General features: G+C 43.3%; 3 protein-coding genes and 1 long non-coding RNA gene across 7 annotated transcripts; 3 read left to right on the forward strand and 1 right to left on the reverse strand.

The window, feature by feature from the left end:
- The first annotated feature begins 202 nt into the window (after positions 1–202).
- LOC135352236 (mitogen-activated protein kinase kinase kinase kinase 4-like) lies at positions 203–18,337 on the forward strand. Of its 4 annotated transcripts, none has more exons than XM_064551406.1 (7): positions 203–386; positions 458–1,027; positions 1,279–1,605; positions 1,672–1,926; positions 2,016–2,162; positions 2,429–2,491; positions 2,697–3,744. In XM_064551406.1, the coding sequence occupies exons 1-7, from the start codon at positions 276–278 to the stop codon at positions 3,627–3,629; spliced, it is 2,406 nt and encodes an 801-aa protein (XP_064407476.1). In that variant the 5' UTR covers positions 203–275; the 3' UTR covers positions 3,630–3,744. The 4 variants fall into 4 exon arrangements, with proteins under 4 accessions (XP_064407476.1, XP_064407473.1, XP_064407475.1 ...); XM_064551403.1 differs by lacking the exons at positions 2,429–2,491; positions 2,697–3,744 and adding exons at positions 8,883–8,957; positions 9,172–10,198 and having other exon boundaries at positions 204–386; XM_064551405.1 differs by lacking the exons at positions 2,016–2,162; positions 2,429–2,491; positions 2,697–3,744 and adding exons at positions 8,465–8,602; positions 8,883–8,957; positions 9,172–10,198 and having other exon boundaries at positions 204–386.
- On the forward strand, positions 6,330–7,954 carry LOC135352260 (uncharacterized). The gene is made up of 2 exons (XM_064551444.1): positions 6,330–6,538; positions 6,626–7,954. The coding sequence occupies exons 1-2, from the start codon at positions 6,428–6,430 to the stop codon at positions 7,205–7,207; spliced, it is 693 nt and encodes a 230-aa protein (XP_064407514.1). The 5' UTR covers positions 6,330–6,427; the 3' UTR covers positions 7,208–7,954.
- On the reverse strand, positions 10,142–12,995 carry LOC135352270 (uncharacterized). The gene is made up of 2 exons (XR_010399696.1): positions 10,768–12,995; positions 10,142–10,612 (listed from the first exon to the last, which is right to left on the reverse strand). It is a non-coding gene; the product is annotated as an uncharacterized LOC135352270 (long non-coding RNA).
- LOC135343018 (uncharacterized) lies at positions 13,032–13,897 on the forward strand. Its single transcript, XM_064539942.1, has 4 exons — positions 13,032–13,252; positions 13,320–13,565; positions 13,628–13,704; positions 13,809–13,897. The coding sequence occupies exons 1-4, from the start codon at positions 13,071–13,073 to the stop codon at positions 13,895–13,897; spliced, it is 594 nt and encodes a 197-aa protein (XP_064396012.1). The 5' UTR covers positions 13,032–13,070.
- Positions 18,338–19,998: the final 1,661 nt, after the last annotated feature.

Genomic DNA, 19,998 nt, shown 5'->3' on the forward strand with positions numbered 1-19,998 from the left:
CAGCAATGGTCTCTCTCCATGGTCCTGGCTATGTCACTGATAGTCTGTGGTCTACGATCCACTCTTGATAGGATCAAGGACTGCAAACTGTCCCATAATCTGTACAAAGTCTCTTCTTGATCATAACATATTCATGCATAATAATAGTTGGCCACTAGCCTCGAATCCACGCCGATTAAAATATGGGCGTGGATTCTAGGCTAGTTAGCCACTTGCTCACGTGGCCACGTGGTTTGCATTGCTGAATGTCTTGTAGCTAGCTAGCTGCAAAAGCAATGTTTTCTTTGCGAGATGATGCTGACTTGAGGGAGTTTGTGCTGGAGAATGTGGAGCACTTTGGAGAGGAGAGAGTTCTAGGAACTGGCTCCTATGGCTCTGTTCAAGAGGTCAGTCACTGCATGCTCTGTTTCTGTGCACTGTCTCTAGTGTATCTGCTAGTGACTGCCTCCATGCACAGGTGATGATCAATGGTGAGGTGTATGCAGCCAAGAAGATCCACGAGGTTCTCCTGGAGACGGATGAGCGTGGTGGAGTGGCCAACCTAGCTGGGAACTACCGCCGAGAGTGTCGACTCATGGCTCGCATCCGTCACCCCAACATCACCCAGTTCATTGGGCTGTGTTTCGTGACTGGCTCTCGACTGCCTCTCCTGGTCATGGAGAGGCTGGACTCAAGTCTGGACGATCTCCTGGAGTCCACCCCCAACATCCCCCTCTCTGTCACCCAGTACATTCTGGTCTGTGTGGCTCGAGGGCTGCTCCACCTGCATCGTGAGTCCGTGGTCCATCGTGACCTTACTGCCAGGAACGTCCTGCTGACGGCATCTCTGAGAGCCAAGATCACCGACTTTGGTAACTCTCGTATCGTGAATCTGGAGCCTGGTCGACTGGCCAGGACTCTGACGAGGTTTCCTGGGACACTGGTGTACATGCCGCCCGAGGCCCTCTCTGACAGAGGTCACAATGTGTACGGACCCAGTCTGGACGTTTTCTCTTTCGGAGTGTTGCAATTGTTTGCACTCACACAAGTATGTGTGTAGTTAATGATATTCATAGGTTAGATTCCTGGTGACCTTTCATGCAGTGAATTACCTTATAAGTATTGTGGTTGTATGTGTTGGGGAGATCCCCCTTTAATATTGTTGACCTTCAGCAAATGCATTTTGTATGTATGATTGTGAATATACGTGCACTCATTTTCTCCATACATACAGACATACATAAAAACAATCATGACAGTCAGTATTCACATGTTCTTCCACTCGTGTCATTGGACTAGGTGTTTCCAGGAGATCTCCTTGCCCCCACGTACAGTGACCCCAACAACCCAGACCACCTCCTGGCTCGCTCAGAGTTTGAGCGTCGAGGTCCCTACACGGCTCTCCTTGAGAGGAGTCTGGCGGGTGGACGTGAGCACCCTCTGTTTGGTCTGGTGAGGGAGTGTCTAGCCAACACCCCAGAGAGAAGACCGACCACCGCTGAGCTCCTCTCGTCTCTGGAGGAGGTGGGGAGGGGGATGGACGGAGGACTGCTCCAGCTGGACATTGGACGAGTGAAGACTGCCAGGACCCTCAGGGCAAAGGAGAAGAGGATAGAGGCTCTACAGGTGAGTCCAGTCCAGTGAGCTAGTTGGTGCAAGGGTCTGAGATTGCATGCTGTACTCTGTTCTCAGAGAGAGGTGGTCCAGAAGGACAGGATACTGGAGAGGAAAGATGAGCAACTTACTGAGAAAGATGCACTTCTAGTGCAAAAAGACAATCAACTTGAACAGCAAGGATACCAGTTGGAACAGAATGCTGCGCTTCTAGTGCAAAAAGACGATCAACTGGATCAAAAGGACAGACTTCTGGTACAAAAAGATGAGCTACTTGTTCAAAAAGATGAGGAAGTAGCGGACAAAGATACTCAGCTTGCTAGACAGCAACAGGTCAGCAGAACCAGTTTATTTTGTTTATTATAAGCTATTTTGTTCCACGAGCTAGCATGTTGATAACCTTTTTTTCACTTTATATGCAGATATTGAATTGTGTCCGTGCTAATGCTGCCACCAAAGATGGTGTGATTGCTGACAAGGACAGACAACTCAGTGAACAAGAGTCAAGGATCACTGATCTCATTTCCCAGAGAGAGGGTGCTCTAGTTGAGAGGGCCGCTCTCTTACAGGTATTATAGTAGTCACCAAATGCACACACTCTTATACGCTAGTATTATACTACAATAATGATATTTGTTTGCGTACATGTAGCTAAGTGTGTCGATGAGATTCCAACAATAGTAGTATACCTCAACAATTGATGCTATTGTATAAATCATGTTAAGCCGTAACTACACATCCGTTTGAGTGTGCCTATAATTATGTACTTCCTTTAGCAGAAATTGTCTCGTTTTGTTGTAGAATTTTCACTAATGATATTCACGTCTGTGTTTAGATTTCCACTAACAGAGATGCTGAGCTGGTCAGGAGAGACGCCATCATTCAACAGCAGAGACTGGTGAGACAAAATGCACCATTATATCATTGCAGAGCTATAGTAGAAGCTTTGATCTCTTATAATCGTACTGTACATTCTATTAGACTGGTGGGCGTGGCCTCTTAAGCTAATTAGAGAAAGTGATTTAGTGTGCATGCAATTATTGCTACAAGTAACACTCGCTTGTTAGTAGACACTATCCTAATTACACTCATTCATTATTCAGGGTCCCCCTCCCAGAGAGTTGAGACCTCCACTCACTCTGAAATGGAGAAGAGGAAAAGACATGCCAATCAAGATGGGTACCACGGTACAGAGTGTTGTTATCGGTGACACGGTGTATGTTGGTGGAGGCGATGCAGTCAATGGTCGTGGCGCGTGTACAGTGATGAAGCTCGAGCAAGATCAATGGACCAAACTACCAGAGTACACTGCCAAGTGCTTCGCTATGACATCACTCGCTAATCGACTAGTGCTGGTGGGAGGACGTGATCCAAGAAACAACAAACCCACCAATCACCTTGCAGTGTTTGAATCAGGGGAATGGACTCACCCGTACCCACCAATGAACATTGCTCGTGATTCCTCAACAGCTGTCTCCTTCAATAACCACATCATTGTAGCTGATGGTTGTGATGATAAAGGGCGTATCTCCTCTGTGGAGGTGTTGGACGTGGCATCAAGAAGATGGTACATTGCTCAGTCACTACCTAACCTACGATCAGAACTGAAATCAACTCTCATAGGAAACACCCTCTACCTAATGGGAGGGTACGATCACACTCTGAGTGCAACCAAGACAGTGTACCACGTCGACCTCACTGAACTCGTTGCAAAGGCCCATTCGAACCTGGACACACCCACTCTCTGGCAGACCTTACAGGAAGTACCACTCGTGCGTTCAGCTCCTCTCAGTATTGGGAGGTCACTATTAGCCGTTGGTGGACGAGACGACAGATACATCTCAAGTTCATCGATCCACCTCTACCAGCCTGACACAAGGAGGTGGGTGAAAGTGGGAGACCTGCCTACTGCACGATCCTGTTGCACATGCTCAGTACTTCCTAGTGGAGAGGTCATTGTAGCCGGAGGACAGACAAGTTCATTTATTATTAGAAGACTGACAATTGTTGATTTCTTCACTATAAGTGCTAATTAGTTATTTTGTTAATTGTTTCTCTTTAATTGTGCGATGAGTTTATAACGATATTGATATTCTTTTTATTATGTTGAGACAATTAAGTTGCAACAGAATTTTATCACATAATTATAGTTATTATGATGACATGAAGTGGTACATACATAATTACATTGCCAGAAAATAGTACAAAAACAGACAAATACAGTCTCCATAACAAGTTCAGGTCCTTGGTTGGGGTCTTGTCCGAGGGTAGGGTGGACGCCTTCTCCCAGAATACAAAATTTATCTCCTCTTCCGAGTCAGGTAGTGAGGGATGGGGCTCGGGAACTGAGGGGTTAAAGAGTCACATGGTCATAGTCGTACTAAATAGAAGTTTGAGGGCTTAGGAAGTAAGGGGTGAGGAAATCACATGATAATAGTAGCTATAATTTATACTGGCTAAAAGCAAAATGGCTCAACTATGATAAAGGGACACCACACACAACACATGTACTGGTATACAATATGTACGTACTTACATGCTGAAGTGCCTACCCACACAAATAATCAAAGTGTTATACAATAGTAAGCAGTGTACAATAGTATGTATAATCTGGCTAAGCAAGTAACGGGAGTAATAAAATAAAACTAGACTATAGGCTGAAACTTTTGAGAAAAGAGTTTTAGTAGAATCATAGACACGTACTTTATTGCACTACATAATTATACTTCCAGTGAAACAGTAAAACAGTAGCTGTACTCTAAAACCCCTATAGAGTGACAAGATTAAGTAGGCAATTGCAAGAAAACGTATGTACAGGTGTATCGATCACTACAACTCTACACACTAACTGACGTGACACAACTCACTAGTCGAGCCACTTTGATTTCTTGCTCTTGGACTTAAACAAAGCCGAGTCAGCACTCATCCTGTGCAACAGAGAACAGTTAGCTACTTAACTTCTAGGGAGACAATAAAAAGAGTGATTGTGCTTTATCTGCATTCAAGTGGTTGTATAGTGATATACAGTGTTAGCATGTACCGTAGCAGGTGAGGTGCAACATTTCACGTTTTTCGGGGCAGAGCAGCAAACGTGAACATTAAAACTAGGATAAAGCTATTGATGGGTGTACATTGAAACGTACAATAACCAATACTCTAGCCTTTATAGGAGTACTAAAACAGGGCCCACATTAGTTGGTGGCAACATTCCTGTCCTATGAATTGCATTTTATGACGTGTTCAAATAGTTATTCATGGACACAGGCACGTAAACCACAAATTAGAACTAACAATTAACAAACGCATATAAATAAGCATAATCACAATTTGCAGAACGGAGCTTTGACTCCAACATGGTTTCAGACAAGGCCCAAGGCTACGGCCCAAAGGCCCTGTCAGGCAGAAATATGACTTGTGCATAAACAAATGGCTCTGGCCAAACACAAAAAGTGTGAAAACTCCTAATATTGATTCCAGTAGGACACTTCTAGGGGAGTTGTCCTTTTGGGTACTACAGAGCATTTATAAAGTCCACTGCTAAGCAACAATTATACAACCAACTGAAAATGCATTCTCAGTATGCAATAATAATTAGATGTCCTTTTTGCCAGCTAGTTTCGTAGTTCTGGATGGGGATCAATCCCGTACATGTACAATGATAATACTAAGATCATGATGGCAGATTGTTCATGCATGCACGAGCTCAAAGACAGATTATTATGGCCTGGGGGTATGCACATTTTGACATTCGAAATTCGGGAAAAGCCTATTTCACAATTATAATATGATTGCATTTACCGGAGAGGTGTGGAGGAGGCAGTGACCACTGGAGAGAAGCTTGCTCTCGGAGGTTAGAACTCTTAGGCATTCAGGTTGAACTTGACGTCTTTGCATTGGGGTTCAGCTTGAACATGGCCCTGAGGAATTGCAAACTCAGTACACATACACATACATGTACTAAACTATGCGTGTTATTTAAATATTGTCCACGCTTATTTTCCACAATATGGGCATGAATTTCATATTGATTTAAGCACACTATGCACGATAAAGAAGCTACCGTATATAGCGGGTATATTTCGAGGGTATTAAAAAGGTAAACTGGCGCGTAGTGCGAGCGACTGGCCAACTGCTTATCAGTCACTCGAATATATGGATCATAATTATAACTCTACCAAACATGAAGATAATGTGGTTAAATTTTGCTATGAGATTTAGCTACTATGGAATGTATTGAATCCCCTGAAGTGTAAGTGCGGTTACAATTACAGGGCTAATATGACGTTGAGCAATCTGATAGGCTGGAATGCTCGTTGCAGCTGAGACGAGTGACTGATAGGCAGTTTGCCAGTCCCTCGCGTGCGTAGGCTCCTCCTCTACATACTATTTACTAGTTTACAACAGTTTTTCCGGACCATCCAAATACAATACTTGGGTACAGTGAACATGAAAATGTTGGCAGTAGGTATATCCTATCAGGCTATTAAATAACAACACTATCACTCACTCATCATCCTGAGTTTGTCATCAGACTTGCATCTTTACGAGCAGCTTCGTCATGTAGGATCATCTGATTGGCCAGGAACTTGCCATCCCCACCTCCTCAGCAATGGTCTCTCTCCATGGTCCTGGCTATGTCACTGTGGTCTACAAATTATAGGACTGGACAAAGCCTCCACCTAACACTGAGACAATAGTAGCCATTTGCTCCACGCTTCAAAATGACCACGTGGTTTGCTGATTCAGCAGTTATTTGCATGTGATTGAATAAGAAAAGGGGGGTATCTTGTGTAGCTGTCAAGCTAGCTAGCTGGGTCAACTTTTAATACTAGCAATGTTTTCTTTGCGAGATGATGCTGACTTGAGGGAGTTTGTGCTGGAGAATGTGGAGCACTTTGGAGAGGAGAGAGTTCTAGGAACTGGCTCCTATGGCTCTGTTCAAGAGGTCAGTCACTGCATGCTCTGTTTCTGTGCACTGCACTGTCTCTAGTGTATCTGCTAGCTATTCAAGTGTGACTGCCTCCATGCACAGGTGATGATCAATGGTGAGGTGTATGCAGCCAAGAAGATCCACGAGGTTCTCCTGGAGACGGACGAGCGTGGTGGAGTGGCCAACCTAGCTGGGAACTACCGCAGAGAAAGTCAACTTATGGCTCGCATCCGTCACCCCAACATCACCCAGTTCATTGGGCTGTGTTTTGTGACTGGCTCTCGACTGCCCCTCCTGGTCATGGAGAGGTTGGACTCAAGTCTGGACGATCTCCTGGAGTCCACCCCCAACATCCCCCTCTCTGTCACCCAGTACATTCTGGTCTGTGTGGCTCGAGGGCTGCTCCACCTGCATCGTGAGTCCGTGGTCCATCGTGACCTCACTGCCAGGAACGTCCTGCTGACGGCATCTCTGAGAGCCAAGATCACAGACTTTGGTAACTCTCGTATCGTGAATCTGGAGCCTGGTCGACTGGCCAGGACTCTGACGAGGTTTCCTGGGACACTGGTGTACATGCCGCCCGAGGCCCTCTCTGACAGAGGTCACAGTGTGTACGGACCCAGCCTGGACGTCTTCTCTTTCGGAGTGCTGCAGTTGTTTGCACTCACACAAGTATGTGTGTAGTTAATGATATTCATAGGTTAGATTCCTGGTGACCATTCATGCAGTGAATTACCTTATAAGTATTGTGGTTGTATGTGTTGGGGAGATCCCCCTTTAATATTGTTGACCTTCAGCAAATGCATTTTTTGCTCATATTCTCCATACATACAGACATACCGTATATCTTCTAATTTATCGGACAGTAAAAAATAATTATTTTGGAAATTGTCCGGGTATAATTGGAACAGATTTTTATAGAGCATGCGAAGTGTCCGGAATAATTAGAACAAGCAAGCAGCTGCATGCGAGCTAGCTAAGTTTAATAGAACAGTGTGCGACTGAATAGTTGCACTAGCTATCTAAAACTAGCTACTCAAAGCTATCTAACTGCAGCACTCTAAGTCTTTACTTGCCGTCTGTACTATGAATGTAAACTCTACTGTATTGTCCGGATATTTAGAACAAATGTAATATTAAAGCACTGGAGTGTCCGTTGTATTAGAACAACGAAAATTGCCCAAAAGAGTGTCCGGGGTAATTAGAAGTGTCCGATAAATTAGAAGATATACGGTACATAAAAACAATCATGACAGTCAGTATTCACATGTTCTTCCACTCGTGTCATTGGACTAGGTGTTTCCAGGAGATCTCCTTGCCCCCACGTATAGTGACCCCAATAACCCAGACCACCTCCTGGCTCGCTCAGAGTTTGAGCGTCGAGGTCCCTACACGGCTCTCCTTGAGAGGAGTCTGGCGGGTGGACGTGAGCACCCTCTGTTTGGTCTGGTGAGGGAGTGTCTGGCCAACACCCCAGAGAGAAGACCGACCACCGCTGAGCTCCTCTCGTCTCTGGAGGAGGTGGGGAGGGAGATGGACGGAGGACTGCTCCAGCTGGACATTGGACGAGTGAAGACTGCCAGGACCCTCAGGGCAAAGGAGAAGAGGATAGAGGCTCTACAGGTGAGTCCAGTCCAGTGAGCTAGTGGGTGCAAGGGTCTGACACTGCATGCTGTACTCTGTTCTCAGAGAGAGGTGGTCCAGAAGGACAGGATACTAGAGAGGAAAGATGAGCAACTTGAACAGAGCGTTGCACTACTGGCACAAAAAGACGATCAACTAGATCAAAAAGATGCACTTCTGGTACAAAAAGATGAGGAAGTAGCGGACAAAGATACTCAGCTTGCTAGACAGCAACAGGTCAGCAGAACCAGTTTATTTTGTTCATTATAAGCTATTTTGTTCAACAAGCTAACATGTTGATAATCTTTTTTTATACAGATATTGAATAGTGTCCGTGCCACCAAAGATGATGTGATTGCTGACAAGGACAGACAACTCAGTGAACTGGAGTCAAGGATCACTGATCTCATTTCCCAGATAGAGGGTGCTCTAGTTGAGAGGGCCGCTCTCTTACAGGTATTATAGTAGTCACCAAATGCACACACTCTTATACTCTAGTATTATACTACAATAATGATATTTGTTTGCGTACATGTAGCTAAGTGTGTCGATGAGATTCCAACAATAGTAGTATACCTCAACAATTGATGCTATTGTATAAATCATGCTAAGCTGCTAAATACACATCCGTTTGAGTGTGCCTATAATTATGTACTTCCTTTAGCGGAAATTGTCTCGTTCTGTTGTAGAATTTCCACTAATGATATTTGATTTCCACCAACGTTCCCCTGTACAGGCACACGTGGAACAGATAGAGCACAAAGATGCTGAGCTGGTCAGGAGAGACGCCATCATTCAACAGCAGAGACAGGTGAGACAAAATGCACCATTATATTATTGCAGAGCTATAGTAGAAGCTTTGATCTCTTATAATCGTACTGTACATTCTATTAGACTGGTGGGCGTGGCCTCTTAAGCTAATTAGAGAAAGTGATTTAGTGTGCATGCAATTATTGCTACAAGTAACACTCGCTTGTTAGTAGACACTATCCTAATTACACTCATTCATTATTCAGGGTCTTCAGGGTCCCCCTCCCAGAGAGTTGAGACCTCCACTCACTCTGAAATGCAGAAGGGGAAAAGACATGCCAATCAAGATGGGTACCTCGGTACAGAGTGTTGTTATCGGTGACACGGTGTATGTTGGTGGAGGCTATGCAGACAATGGTCGTGACAGGTGTACAGTGATGAAGCTCGAGCAAGATCAATGGACCAAACTACCAGAGTACACTGCCAAGTACTTTGCTATGACATCACTCGCTAATCGACTAGTGCTGGTGGGAGGAAAAGATCCAAGAAACAACAAACCCACCAATCAGCTTGCAGTATTTGAGTCAGGGGAATGGACTCACCCGTACCCACCAATGAACATTGCTCGTGATTCCTCAACAGCTTTCTCCTTCAACAACCACATCATTGTAGCTGGTGGGCGTGATGATAAAGGACGTATCTCCTCTGTGGAGGTGTTGGACGTGGCATTAAGAAGATGGTACATTGCTCAGTCACTACCTAACCCACGATCAGAACTGAAATCGACTCTCATAGGAAACACCCTCTACCTAATGGGAGGGTGGGATCACACTGGGATAACCAAGACAGTGCATCACGTCGACCTCAATGAACTCATCGCAAAGGCCCTTTCCAACCTGGACACACCCACTCCCTGGCAGACCTTACAGGAAGTACCACTCGTGTTCTCAGCTCCTCTCAGTATTGAGAGGTCACTATTAGCCGTTGGTGGAGAGGACGACAGAGACAACTCAAGTTCATCGATCCACCTCTACCAGCCTGACACCAGGAGGTGGGTGAAAGTGGGAGACCTGCCTACTGCACGATACAGCTGCACATGCTCAGTACTTCCTAGTGGAGAGGTCATTGTAGCCGGAGGACTGACAAGTGCAAAACTGTTTATAATTACTGATTATATTCGAACTGTTGATTTCTTGTGTATAAGTAATTAGTTATTTTGTTAATTGTTTCTCTTTAATTGTGCGATGAGTTTATAATGATATTGATATTCTTTTTATTATGTTGAGACAATTAAGTTGCAACAGAATTTTATCGCATATAATTATAGTTATTATGATGACATGAAGTGGTACATACATAATTACATTGCCAGAAAATAGTACAAAAACAGACAAAATAATATTTAACAGTCTCATAACAAGTTCAGGTCCTTGGTTGGGGTCTTGTCCGAGGGTAGGGTGGACGCCTTCTCACAGAATACAAAGTCTATCTCCTCTTCCGAGTCAGACAGTGAGGGGTGGGGCTCGGGAACTGAGGGGTTAAAGATTCACATGATCATAGTCACACTGAGTGGCCAGTTTACGTGAGGCCCCTCTCTTTCTTAGCAGCATAGTAGGCTTATCTTTTCCGGCCCCCAGTTATCCTAATGGAACTGAGGGGTTAAAGAGTCACACGGTCATAGTCACACTGAGTGGCCTTCTTAGCAGCATAGTACGCCTAAAGGTGTGTGTGTGTGTGTGTGTGGGGGGGGGGTCGTACATGATTGTACATTGCACACCTCAAATAGGACACACTATAGCTGACCTTGAATGACTTTAAGGGACTCTACAAAGTATGACACAAATGCATTTTCCAGCTAATGTACTCTGTACCTCTACCTCCATTCTCAGTGCCTCTTCTTGTCTCCTCAACACTTGGCCGGGCTGAAAAATGGCCGCATAACTGGGGGCCGGAAAAGATGAGGGGCAGAAAAATCAAACAATAGTACAGAAGACAAATCGATCAGTCAATCTACAATTAGAACTAGAGCACTGAAGTGCTACCCTCGGCAGTGTCCTGTAGCCAGGATAAACAACACATGGACACATTCAAACTGGTAGTGTGATGAAGGGTCTGGTACACGTACTGTACAATGTCATGTACAAATATTGTGAGCTAGTGTTCTCAATTGACACACGTTTCCCTGTACACACCTAAACTGCATACATTGAAGCATACCTTGTATACAAGTGCATGTACATACAGACTAGTAAGCATGCTAGGTTCCCATTCTTTGTACTGTACATTCAATAGTACACAGTCAACTCATTGCACTGCATAACTACACATTATACACACGTACCTTGTTCTTGATGAAGGTTCTTCTCAATGCCAGCTAATGGCACAGGTGTTTCAAGTTGGCCACTTAGTTTATAATTGGAACAATGGAATGTTTCACGAAATATTAGAAAAAATGGGCGTGGTATTAATTTTTGAACTTCTTGTTTTGCAATCTTTTTGACTTGAATTATTTTTATGTTCCTGTTGCATAGGAACGTTTTTTGTGATGTAATCATGTTCTTTAATGGTTATTCTACGTCACTGCTGTGACTGCGCACACAAATTAACAACAATATGGTTTTGCGCAGGCCAAACATACCTCGTGGTTTTGTTATCAAAACAATCATGCAATGAGTGGTTGTAGTAAAGTACTTTGTAGTGGAAAGCAGAAAATTTCCAGGAATTGAGTCTACTACCATCTTGAAGAGGAAGTGTTGTACTACTGAAATACATCTGTCAGGCTAACTTTTTTGCAGTGAGATATGCAACATCAAATATTGATTAAAATGTACAATGAAACAGCTGTAAAACGTAAACTATACATTACAATTCACAGGAATGACAGAAGCGCACAAAGCAGCCTTAGAGAGACTGTGTAGAGTGTGTGGGAAAAGTCTCTTAGCCTCTAAAGGGAAAAGGACTACCAAATATCAGTGTTCAGAAAATGCCAGCGAACTATTGGACACATTTGGTCTTCATATAAGCTCTGATAATCCCTCCATCCATCCTCAATGCTATTGTCATCCCTGTAGAAATATAATGTATTTCACCAAGCGTGCAAAAGCAAATAAAACAGACTACAAACCCACCAGCTTACAAATACACCAGTGGGTTGATCACATGCACAACGAGCAGTGTTCAGTGTGCACGGCTATTTCAAAAGCAGGGAGACCCAAGAAACCCTTCAAAGCTGGCAGACCACCCAACATCTCTCCACAGGCTATTATTAAACACATAAGGGAAATAGCAGCAAATTCCGTTACACCGGACATGGACCCTGCTAACATACTGAATGTTCCCGGACATGGACCCTGCTAACATACTGAATGTTCCTGATGAATTAAAATGTGAGTTGTGCTCCTCACTTCTTAACAAACCAATTGAGCTCACGACGTGCCAAAAGTACGCATGTGCTGAATGCTGCTGCCAGAGCTTACTAAAAGCCGAATCCCTTTGTTGTCCCTGTTGTGGCGCTGATCATGTGGCTGATTTTTGCACTGTCAGGCAACCTCCAGAAGCAATCCTGGCCTTCATTCGAAGTCTGACCACAAATATCACACATGTGATAAAAAAGCCGTCGCACATACCCCTAACACCAGCAGAGAAGAAACTCCAGGCATCTCTTGTAACACGGAGTCTGTCATCCGATCCTGAACATTCTCAAACACTACAATTACAGACAGGAGGACAGGTATAATGAATACAATATGCACTGCACATGTTTATTATTATGTACTTGTACCAAATAGCCCATCACACTAATGCAAGTCAGGTCTCCTAGAGTACCTTCTGGGCAGGCAAGTTCTCGGACTGTGCGGCGTCGTTCCTCTGAACTTAGACATCAGAGGAAAAGGATCAGTGGTGGGGATGAGTGTACTCAGCTGGCAAATGAGGTGACTGCCAGCAGCCGGGAGAAACGGCAGGCACTCATAGATAAGCTCCGAGAGAAAGGGAGTATCAAGATATCGATTCCTGCCAGGGAAGCTTTAGCAATGAAGGTGGACCTGCACTTGGCATACAACAAGACGAGAGATATGAGGAGGCAAGTTTAAACTACAAACAGTACCTTCATATTCATATTATTGGAATCAGGTGGTTGAAGCAGTGGGGAGTCGAGATAGCCTCAGAAAAGAAGATGCGGGCAGAATCGGAGCAGTACGTAGGGGAGAACCTATGTACCGAGTTAACCCCATTCACCTTTCCTGTCCATGATGGTCACAATACCATTGAGATTAGGAATGTTCCTATGGCGTATGTCAAGGATCTGTGGCAGAAGATAGAGGACATGTTGTCAATGAACGACAACGACATCACAGGGTAACGAACACCACATGCATGTACACAAGTAAATAAAAGTGCACAAGTTTAATTATACTATAAACAGGGTACACCGTCTCACCTGGCATGAAGGTCGTATCCCTAGTGATGAATTGTGGGTCAAGTTTGGGGGTGACAAAGGAGGAGGAAGCTTCAAGATGTCCTTCCAGATCGTCAACGTGGAGAATCCTAATGCGGCCAATAACACCTGTGTGTTCTGCATGTTTGAAGCGTCTGACAACCCCGTCAACCTCAGAATTGCTCTCAAGAGGTACAGAGACCAGATTGAAGACCTGGAGTCTAAAACCTGGAGGTGATACACACAACACCACAATAATAATTATTGTGCTATAACATCATTACGACACATTGCAGAGGGAAGAAGATCAAAACATTTTTGAGTGGCGACTACGAATTTTTGTGCCATATGTATGGCCTGTCAGGAGCATCAGGTACTATGATTATTAGTTACATGTACAGGCTTCAACGAAGAAACATCTTACTTTTGAAAACAGGAAAGTACTGCTGCATTTGGTGCCTGGTTACTTCTGATCAGCTCCGACCCACCCCAGAGTGTTCCTGCCAGAAGCACACAAAGCATTTGCCAGGACTTTGAACGCTTCACTGCAGCTGGAGCAGATCTAAAGAAGGCAAAACAGTACAATAATGTTGTACGACAACCCTTCTTTCCTGGGATACAACTTACCAATGTAAATTACAGGTTACAATTACAATAGTGGATATATATACATGTACTATGTATACACATACATGTAGGTATGCCCACCTGGCCTTCATATTTCCCTCGGCATTTTCTACCGGCTCTTTTCTCTCCTTGAGAATGAATGCCATGAGCTGGACATGATGGTGGCTAGTGAAGACTGTGCAGAGAAAGGTGGAGCGAGTTATGGTCACTATGCACAAGCATTGGAGAAGATCACCCAACTCAAGAGTGATATGAGAAGGTATATATATAAAGTGACAACTATAAAACTAAATGAAAACATACCAGGTTGTCAGATGAACTCAAGAACCAGCATGACCTGATAACACTTCTCTTCACTCTTTCCGAGGAAGATGACCCTGAAGAGAATCCACAAATTGTGGATTTGTTCACTGAGGCGAATGCTATAAACAAAAAAGCAGAAAAACTAGTACGTAAACGTAAACATAATTATTACATGTTGTTATGCGTTTCACTACTTACTTCAGACAAAAGAGTACCACCTAGCTGAAGCAGAGATTGCAAAAGGGTTCAAGCTTCATGATGGGCCTTTTGTTAAGGAACTTGACACAGCTCTGGCTTCTTTCAATGTACATCGTCAAGCGTATTACAGTGGAACATTTGTTGGGAACCACGTTCATCGAACACTGAAGGTGAAATAATAAAACTTTTGACTTTATAGTATACCAAATAATTATAGGAGGAGAACACGAAAACCTTATGCGAGTCCATTCGTTACCTTGGCATTCGTTTCTCGCAACCAGTCTCCCAGAAAGCAGTAGAAACATCCAGGAAGTTTTCTGTTGCTTTCGATCTCTTTTCAAGATGCCATAGTATGTACGATCAACGCTACATAACACCCGTTGAAGTAGACACACTCGGTAAGTTTATAATGATGAGTCGATAATGTTACAACAAGCTTTTTTGATTTTCAGAGAACAACATTGCTTCTTTCATGAAGTATTACCGGGAAAGGTTCCCTACGGCATCGATCACTCCCAAACTTCACATGCTAGAGAAGCACACTATCTCATGGCTGAGAGAGTGGGGTCCTGGTGTGGCTTTTGGACTCATGGGGGAACAGGGAGCCGAAAGCATCCACAACTGGTTCAACAGAGAGGGGCACAAATTCTGCAGCATGAGTGACAGTGTGGAGAAGCTTCACAGCAAAATGAAGAACCATTTTATAAATGTTGCTCCACTAAACTTCTCACTAAAGCCAGTCATAAAAAAAAGATGTTTATAAACAAAAGATCAGATTATTTTCTGATAAAAAATTGTCTACAAACCAATGCTCATATCTACTATAGAAAAAGTTAGCGCATAATGAGAGTTATACAATAAGATAGAACTACGCTTACCATATAATTCAGTCTTTATTCCAAGCGCAGAAAATTTTCCACATTGAAGATATTGCTCTTTAAACTTAGCCTGTAAAATCAGGGCTGCTACATGCGGTTTATCAAAAGTAGGTGTAACTTTTGCTGGGGTGCTTTGTTTTTTGTGCAAGTTGCACCAACAAAGAGGTAATGGAATGTACTTCCTTTGCAGTGCTTCCTGCAGGAGATAGGTGCAACCACAAGGGCTGGTCTTCCTGTTGAAACAACCAGGAAATTTAATGCCTTACCGGAAGTGTACTGAGGTATGAAAAAATGCAATGAGCACGCCCACTTCCTGTTAAACTAAGTGGCCATCAATATCATTGATCGAAACACCTGTGATGGTTAGCAATGCACAAGCAGTGTCTTTACCAGGCCAACTTTCGAGGAAGTGCGGCTTGAGATGGAGGCTAGGCTGCACATAATTATAATGGGCGTGGTTACATATAAACGGGCTTTGCTACAATATTTTTCTCAAAGAGCTCCACACAAATATCATGTATAAAAACTATGTATACATAATAATACTGACAATGTAGCTATAGTAAGTGAAGGAGAGATTACTAAAAAACACACGTTAAAACTAGAACAGTATAAACAGTCCACAATTATAATATACTGTACACTACTGTTGAGAGGATTGGTCCACCGTTTCCATAGACATTGAATCTTGCCCGGGGCTACCAGCAATCCTCGTTGTTGAGCTGATGGATTGCAATCTGAGATCCTATTACTCTGGCCTTGATAAAGAGTTCCTCACTAGCGAATGTGAAATAAGCCTCTCCAAAGACATGGCTTGTGGTCTGGCCTACATTCACAGCAAGCAGATTATCCACCGTGACCTCTGTGGCGATAACGTTTTGCTGAAGCTTACACGACCAGTGCCTGTTGCAAAGATTTCTGACTTTGGCATGTCACGGCTATACGATCCCTCCAAGCTTAGCCACACCCTCACAGCCATTGGTCACCGTATGGGGTATCTACCTCTCGAGGCTATTCGATTGGACAAGGATATTTACGATAATAGCTTGGATGTGTTCTCTCTTGGGGCGATTATGATGCAGATTGTTTGCAAGCTGAAGACGATCAAATCTGTGGAAGATCGATCATTCCATGTTGCCCAGATACCTCACACACACAGGTTGAGGAAGCTTATCGACAGTTGTTTGCAAGAAGACATGAGGAGGAGACCATCTGCCAGGGACGTCTGTGAGTCAATGATAAGTATATTATGTGTTTTACGTTTCAGCTAACTGTAACCCTAACGAAAAAATCATATCCGTCTATTAATGTTGGTATCGATTTTAGATACTTACCTAACAACAAGCTCGGACCCAGTGGAGGCAACAAAGAAGGAGTCAAAGGACACTGAACAAGTCAAGATGGTGCGTACATGTAGTGTGAATGAGATTCCCACAGCAACAATAGTATTGTACCTTAACATGCATGGATGCTGTCTCATGTGTTAAGCCGTAACTACACATCCGTTTGAGTGTGCCTATAATTATGTACTTCCTTTAGCGGTTCTCGTTCTGTTGTAGAATTTCCACTAATGATATTCACGTCTGTGTTTTAATTCAAAGATTTCCACCAACGTTCCCCTGTACAGCCACACAGGGAACAGACTGAGCACAAATATGCTGAGCTGGTCAGGAGAGACGCCATCATTCAACAGCAGAGACAGGTGAGACAAAATGCACCATTATATTATTGCAGAGCTATAGTAGAAGCTTTGATCTCTTATAATCGTACTGTACATTCTATTAGACTGGTGGGCTTGGCCTCTTAAGCTAATTAGAGAAAGTGATTTAGTGTGCATGCAATTAATGCTACAAGTAACACTTGCTTGTTAGTAGACACTATCCTAATTACACTCATTCATTATTCAGGGTCCCCCTCCCAGAGAGTTGAGACCTCCACTCACTCTGGAATGGAGAAAAGGAAAAGACATGCCAATCAAGATGGGCTACTCGGTACAGAGTGTTGTTATCGGTGACACGGTGTATGTTGGTGGAGGTGATGCAGGCGATGATCGTAATAGCTGTACAGTGATGAAGCTCGAGCAAGATCAATGGACCGAACTACCAGAGTACATTGCCTACTGGTTCGCTATGACATCACTCGCTAATCGACTAGTGCTGGTGGGAGGAGGAATTGATCCAAAAAACAAGAAACGCACCGATGAGCTTGCAGTGTTTGAGTCAGGGGAATGGATTCACCCGTACCCACCTATGAACATTGCTCGTTCTTCCTCAACAGCTGTCTCCTTCAACAACCACATCATTGTAGCTGGTGGGCGTGATGATGAAGGACATGCCCTCTCCTCTGTGGAGGTGTTGGATGTGGCATCAAGAAGATGGTACATTGCTCAGTCACTACCTAACCCACGATCAGAACTGAAATCAACTCTCATAGGAAACACCCTCTACCTAATGGGAGGGTACGATCACAATGGGAGTGCAACCACAACAGTGCATCACGTCGACCTCGATGAACTAATTGCAAAAGCCCCTTCCCACCAGGACACATCCACTCTCTGGCAGACCTTACAGGAAGTACCACTCGTGTGGTCAGCTCCTCTCAGTATTGGGAAGTCACTATTAGCCGTTGGTGGAGCGGACGACAGAGCCAACCTAAGTTCATTGATCCACCTCTACCAGCCTGACACCAGGAGGTGGGTGAAAGTGGGAGACCTGCCTACTGCACGATATTGCTGCACATGCTCAGTACTTCCTAGTGGAGAGGTCATTGTAGCCGGAGTACAGACAAATTCACATACTAATGTTATTACTCAAACCGTGGATTTCTTCTCTATAAAATAATGATTAGTTAGTGTTTCTCTTTGTAGTGTTAATGATCTTGATATTTTTTATCTGTGAGAAAGCTTTTCTATTTGTTAAGTTGCAACAGAATTTCATCGTAGTTAATATGAAGTGGCATGTAGACATGCAGACAAAACGGTTTACAACTGTTGATTTCTTCTCTATAAGTGCTAATTAGTTAATTATTTTGTTAATTGCTTCTCTTTATATTTGTGCGATGAGTTTATAACGATATTGATATTCTTTTATCATGTTGAGAAATTAAGTTGCAACAGAATTTTATCGCATATATTATTATGATGACATGAAGTGGTACATACATAATTACATTGGCAGAAAATAGTACAAAAACAGACAAAATAATATTTAACAGTCTTATAACAAGTTCAGGTTCATAACAAGTTCAGGTCCTTAGTTGAGGTCTTGTAAGCAGTGTACAATAGTATGTATGATCTGGCTAAGCAAGTAACGTGAGTAATAAAATAAAACTAGACTATAGGCTGAAACTTTTGAGAAAAGAGTTTTAGTAGAATCATAGACACGTACTTTATTGCACTATATAATTATAATACTTCCAGTGAAACAGTAAAACAGTAGCTGTACTCTATAATTTTTAGATCCCACTTGAGTGTATTTAGCAGGGAACTATGAGCTATAGTACCGGTACTACAGATTGCTCTGGGCTACAAACTACAATATTGTACATTGTATTGTGATTTACAAGAAGATACACATGTAATAACATAAAAATTATTGTAGCTAGCTAGATGCTTTGTCTAGTAATATAATAACAGAACTAGAATGAAAGAGAGAAGCTCTAGTTTCTTTTTTTGGCTTTGTTCGAAAGCAGTAGGAGACGCTCGTTTTTTGGGCATTGTGCTGTGCTTTTTTGCTGCAAGGCTGCATGGGGGAGGAGCTGGATGTATGGAAGTGCTGGGATTCCAGCTTTGGCTTCTTCCTAAAGTTCCTTTCGCTTTGTTTAAGAGTAGTATAGGAGCCGCTTGTTTGCTGCAAATTATAGCTTATAGGTGTCTTCCTTTCGCTTTGTGAGAGCCGCTCGTTTCTTGGGAAGTGTGCTGGGCTTGTTTGCAGCTGGATGTTTCCTTTTTGTGGGTGGAGCTATATATAGGACTATAATTTTGTCCATCAAACTGAGATGGAGGAACAGGGTTGACTTGAATAGAGACCACAGATTTAGTAGAGACACAGAGATGCCAACTCTTCAGATATTAGTTTTCAAAAAAATAATGATGCAGTTGCTAGGAAGGCTGTTTATATAGGTTGACTGTTGCTAAGCTAGTGCATTTCTAGTAGCCAATAGGTTTTGGGATCTAAATCAGTTAGAACATGTGCATTCGGTATCTATGGTTATAGTGTCCCTCATCCCTCGGGCTAAAGTTTTGGGACACTATAACACATAGATACCTCATGCCCATGTTCTAACTATAACATAAAACCCCTATAGAGTGACAAGATTAAGTAGGCAAAAGGGACACCACACACAACACATGTACTGGTACGGAATATGTAGTCTCGCGAGCAGACGTGGGAGGGAGGGAACGTCTGGTAACTATTGCAGCAATTCCGTGGACCACTGCCAGAATGTTGGCAGTGCCAATCAGATTTGTCCACGTCATAGTGGGCGGGTAACACCCCGTATATTTTCCTATTATAGCATAAAATGAACGTGAAAAGAAGGATTATTACTCTAGCAAAGGCTAATTTTAGTGTTGAACTATACCTGGTTGCGAGGGAACTTGGTTACAAGGAGCTCAGACCAAGCAAGAGCTAGCTAGCTGCATATGAAAATATTTGTCTACA

Source organism: Halichondria panicea, chromosome 1, assembly GCF_963675165.1.
Source record: "Halichondria panicea chromosome 1, odHalPani1.1, whole genome shotgun sequence".
Classification (NCBI taxonomy): Eukaryota; Metazoa; Porifera; class Demospongiae; order Suberitida; family Halichondriidae; genus Halichondria; species Halichondria panicea.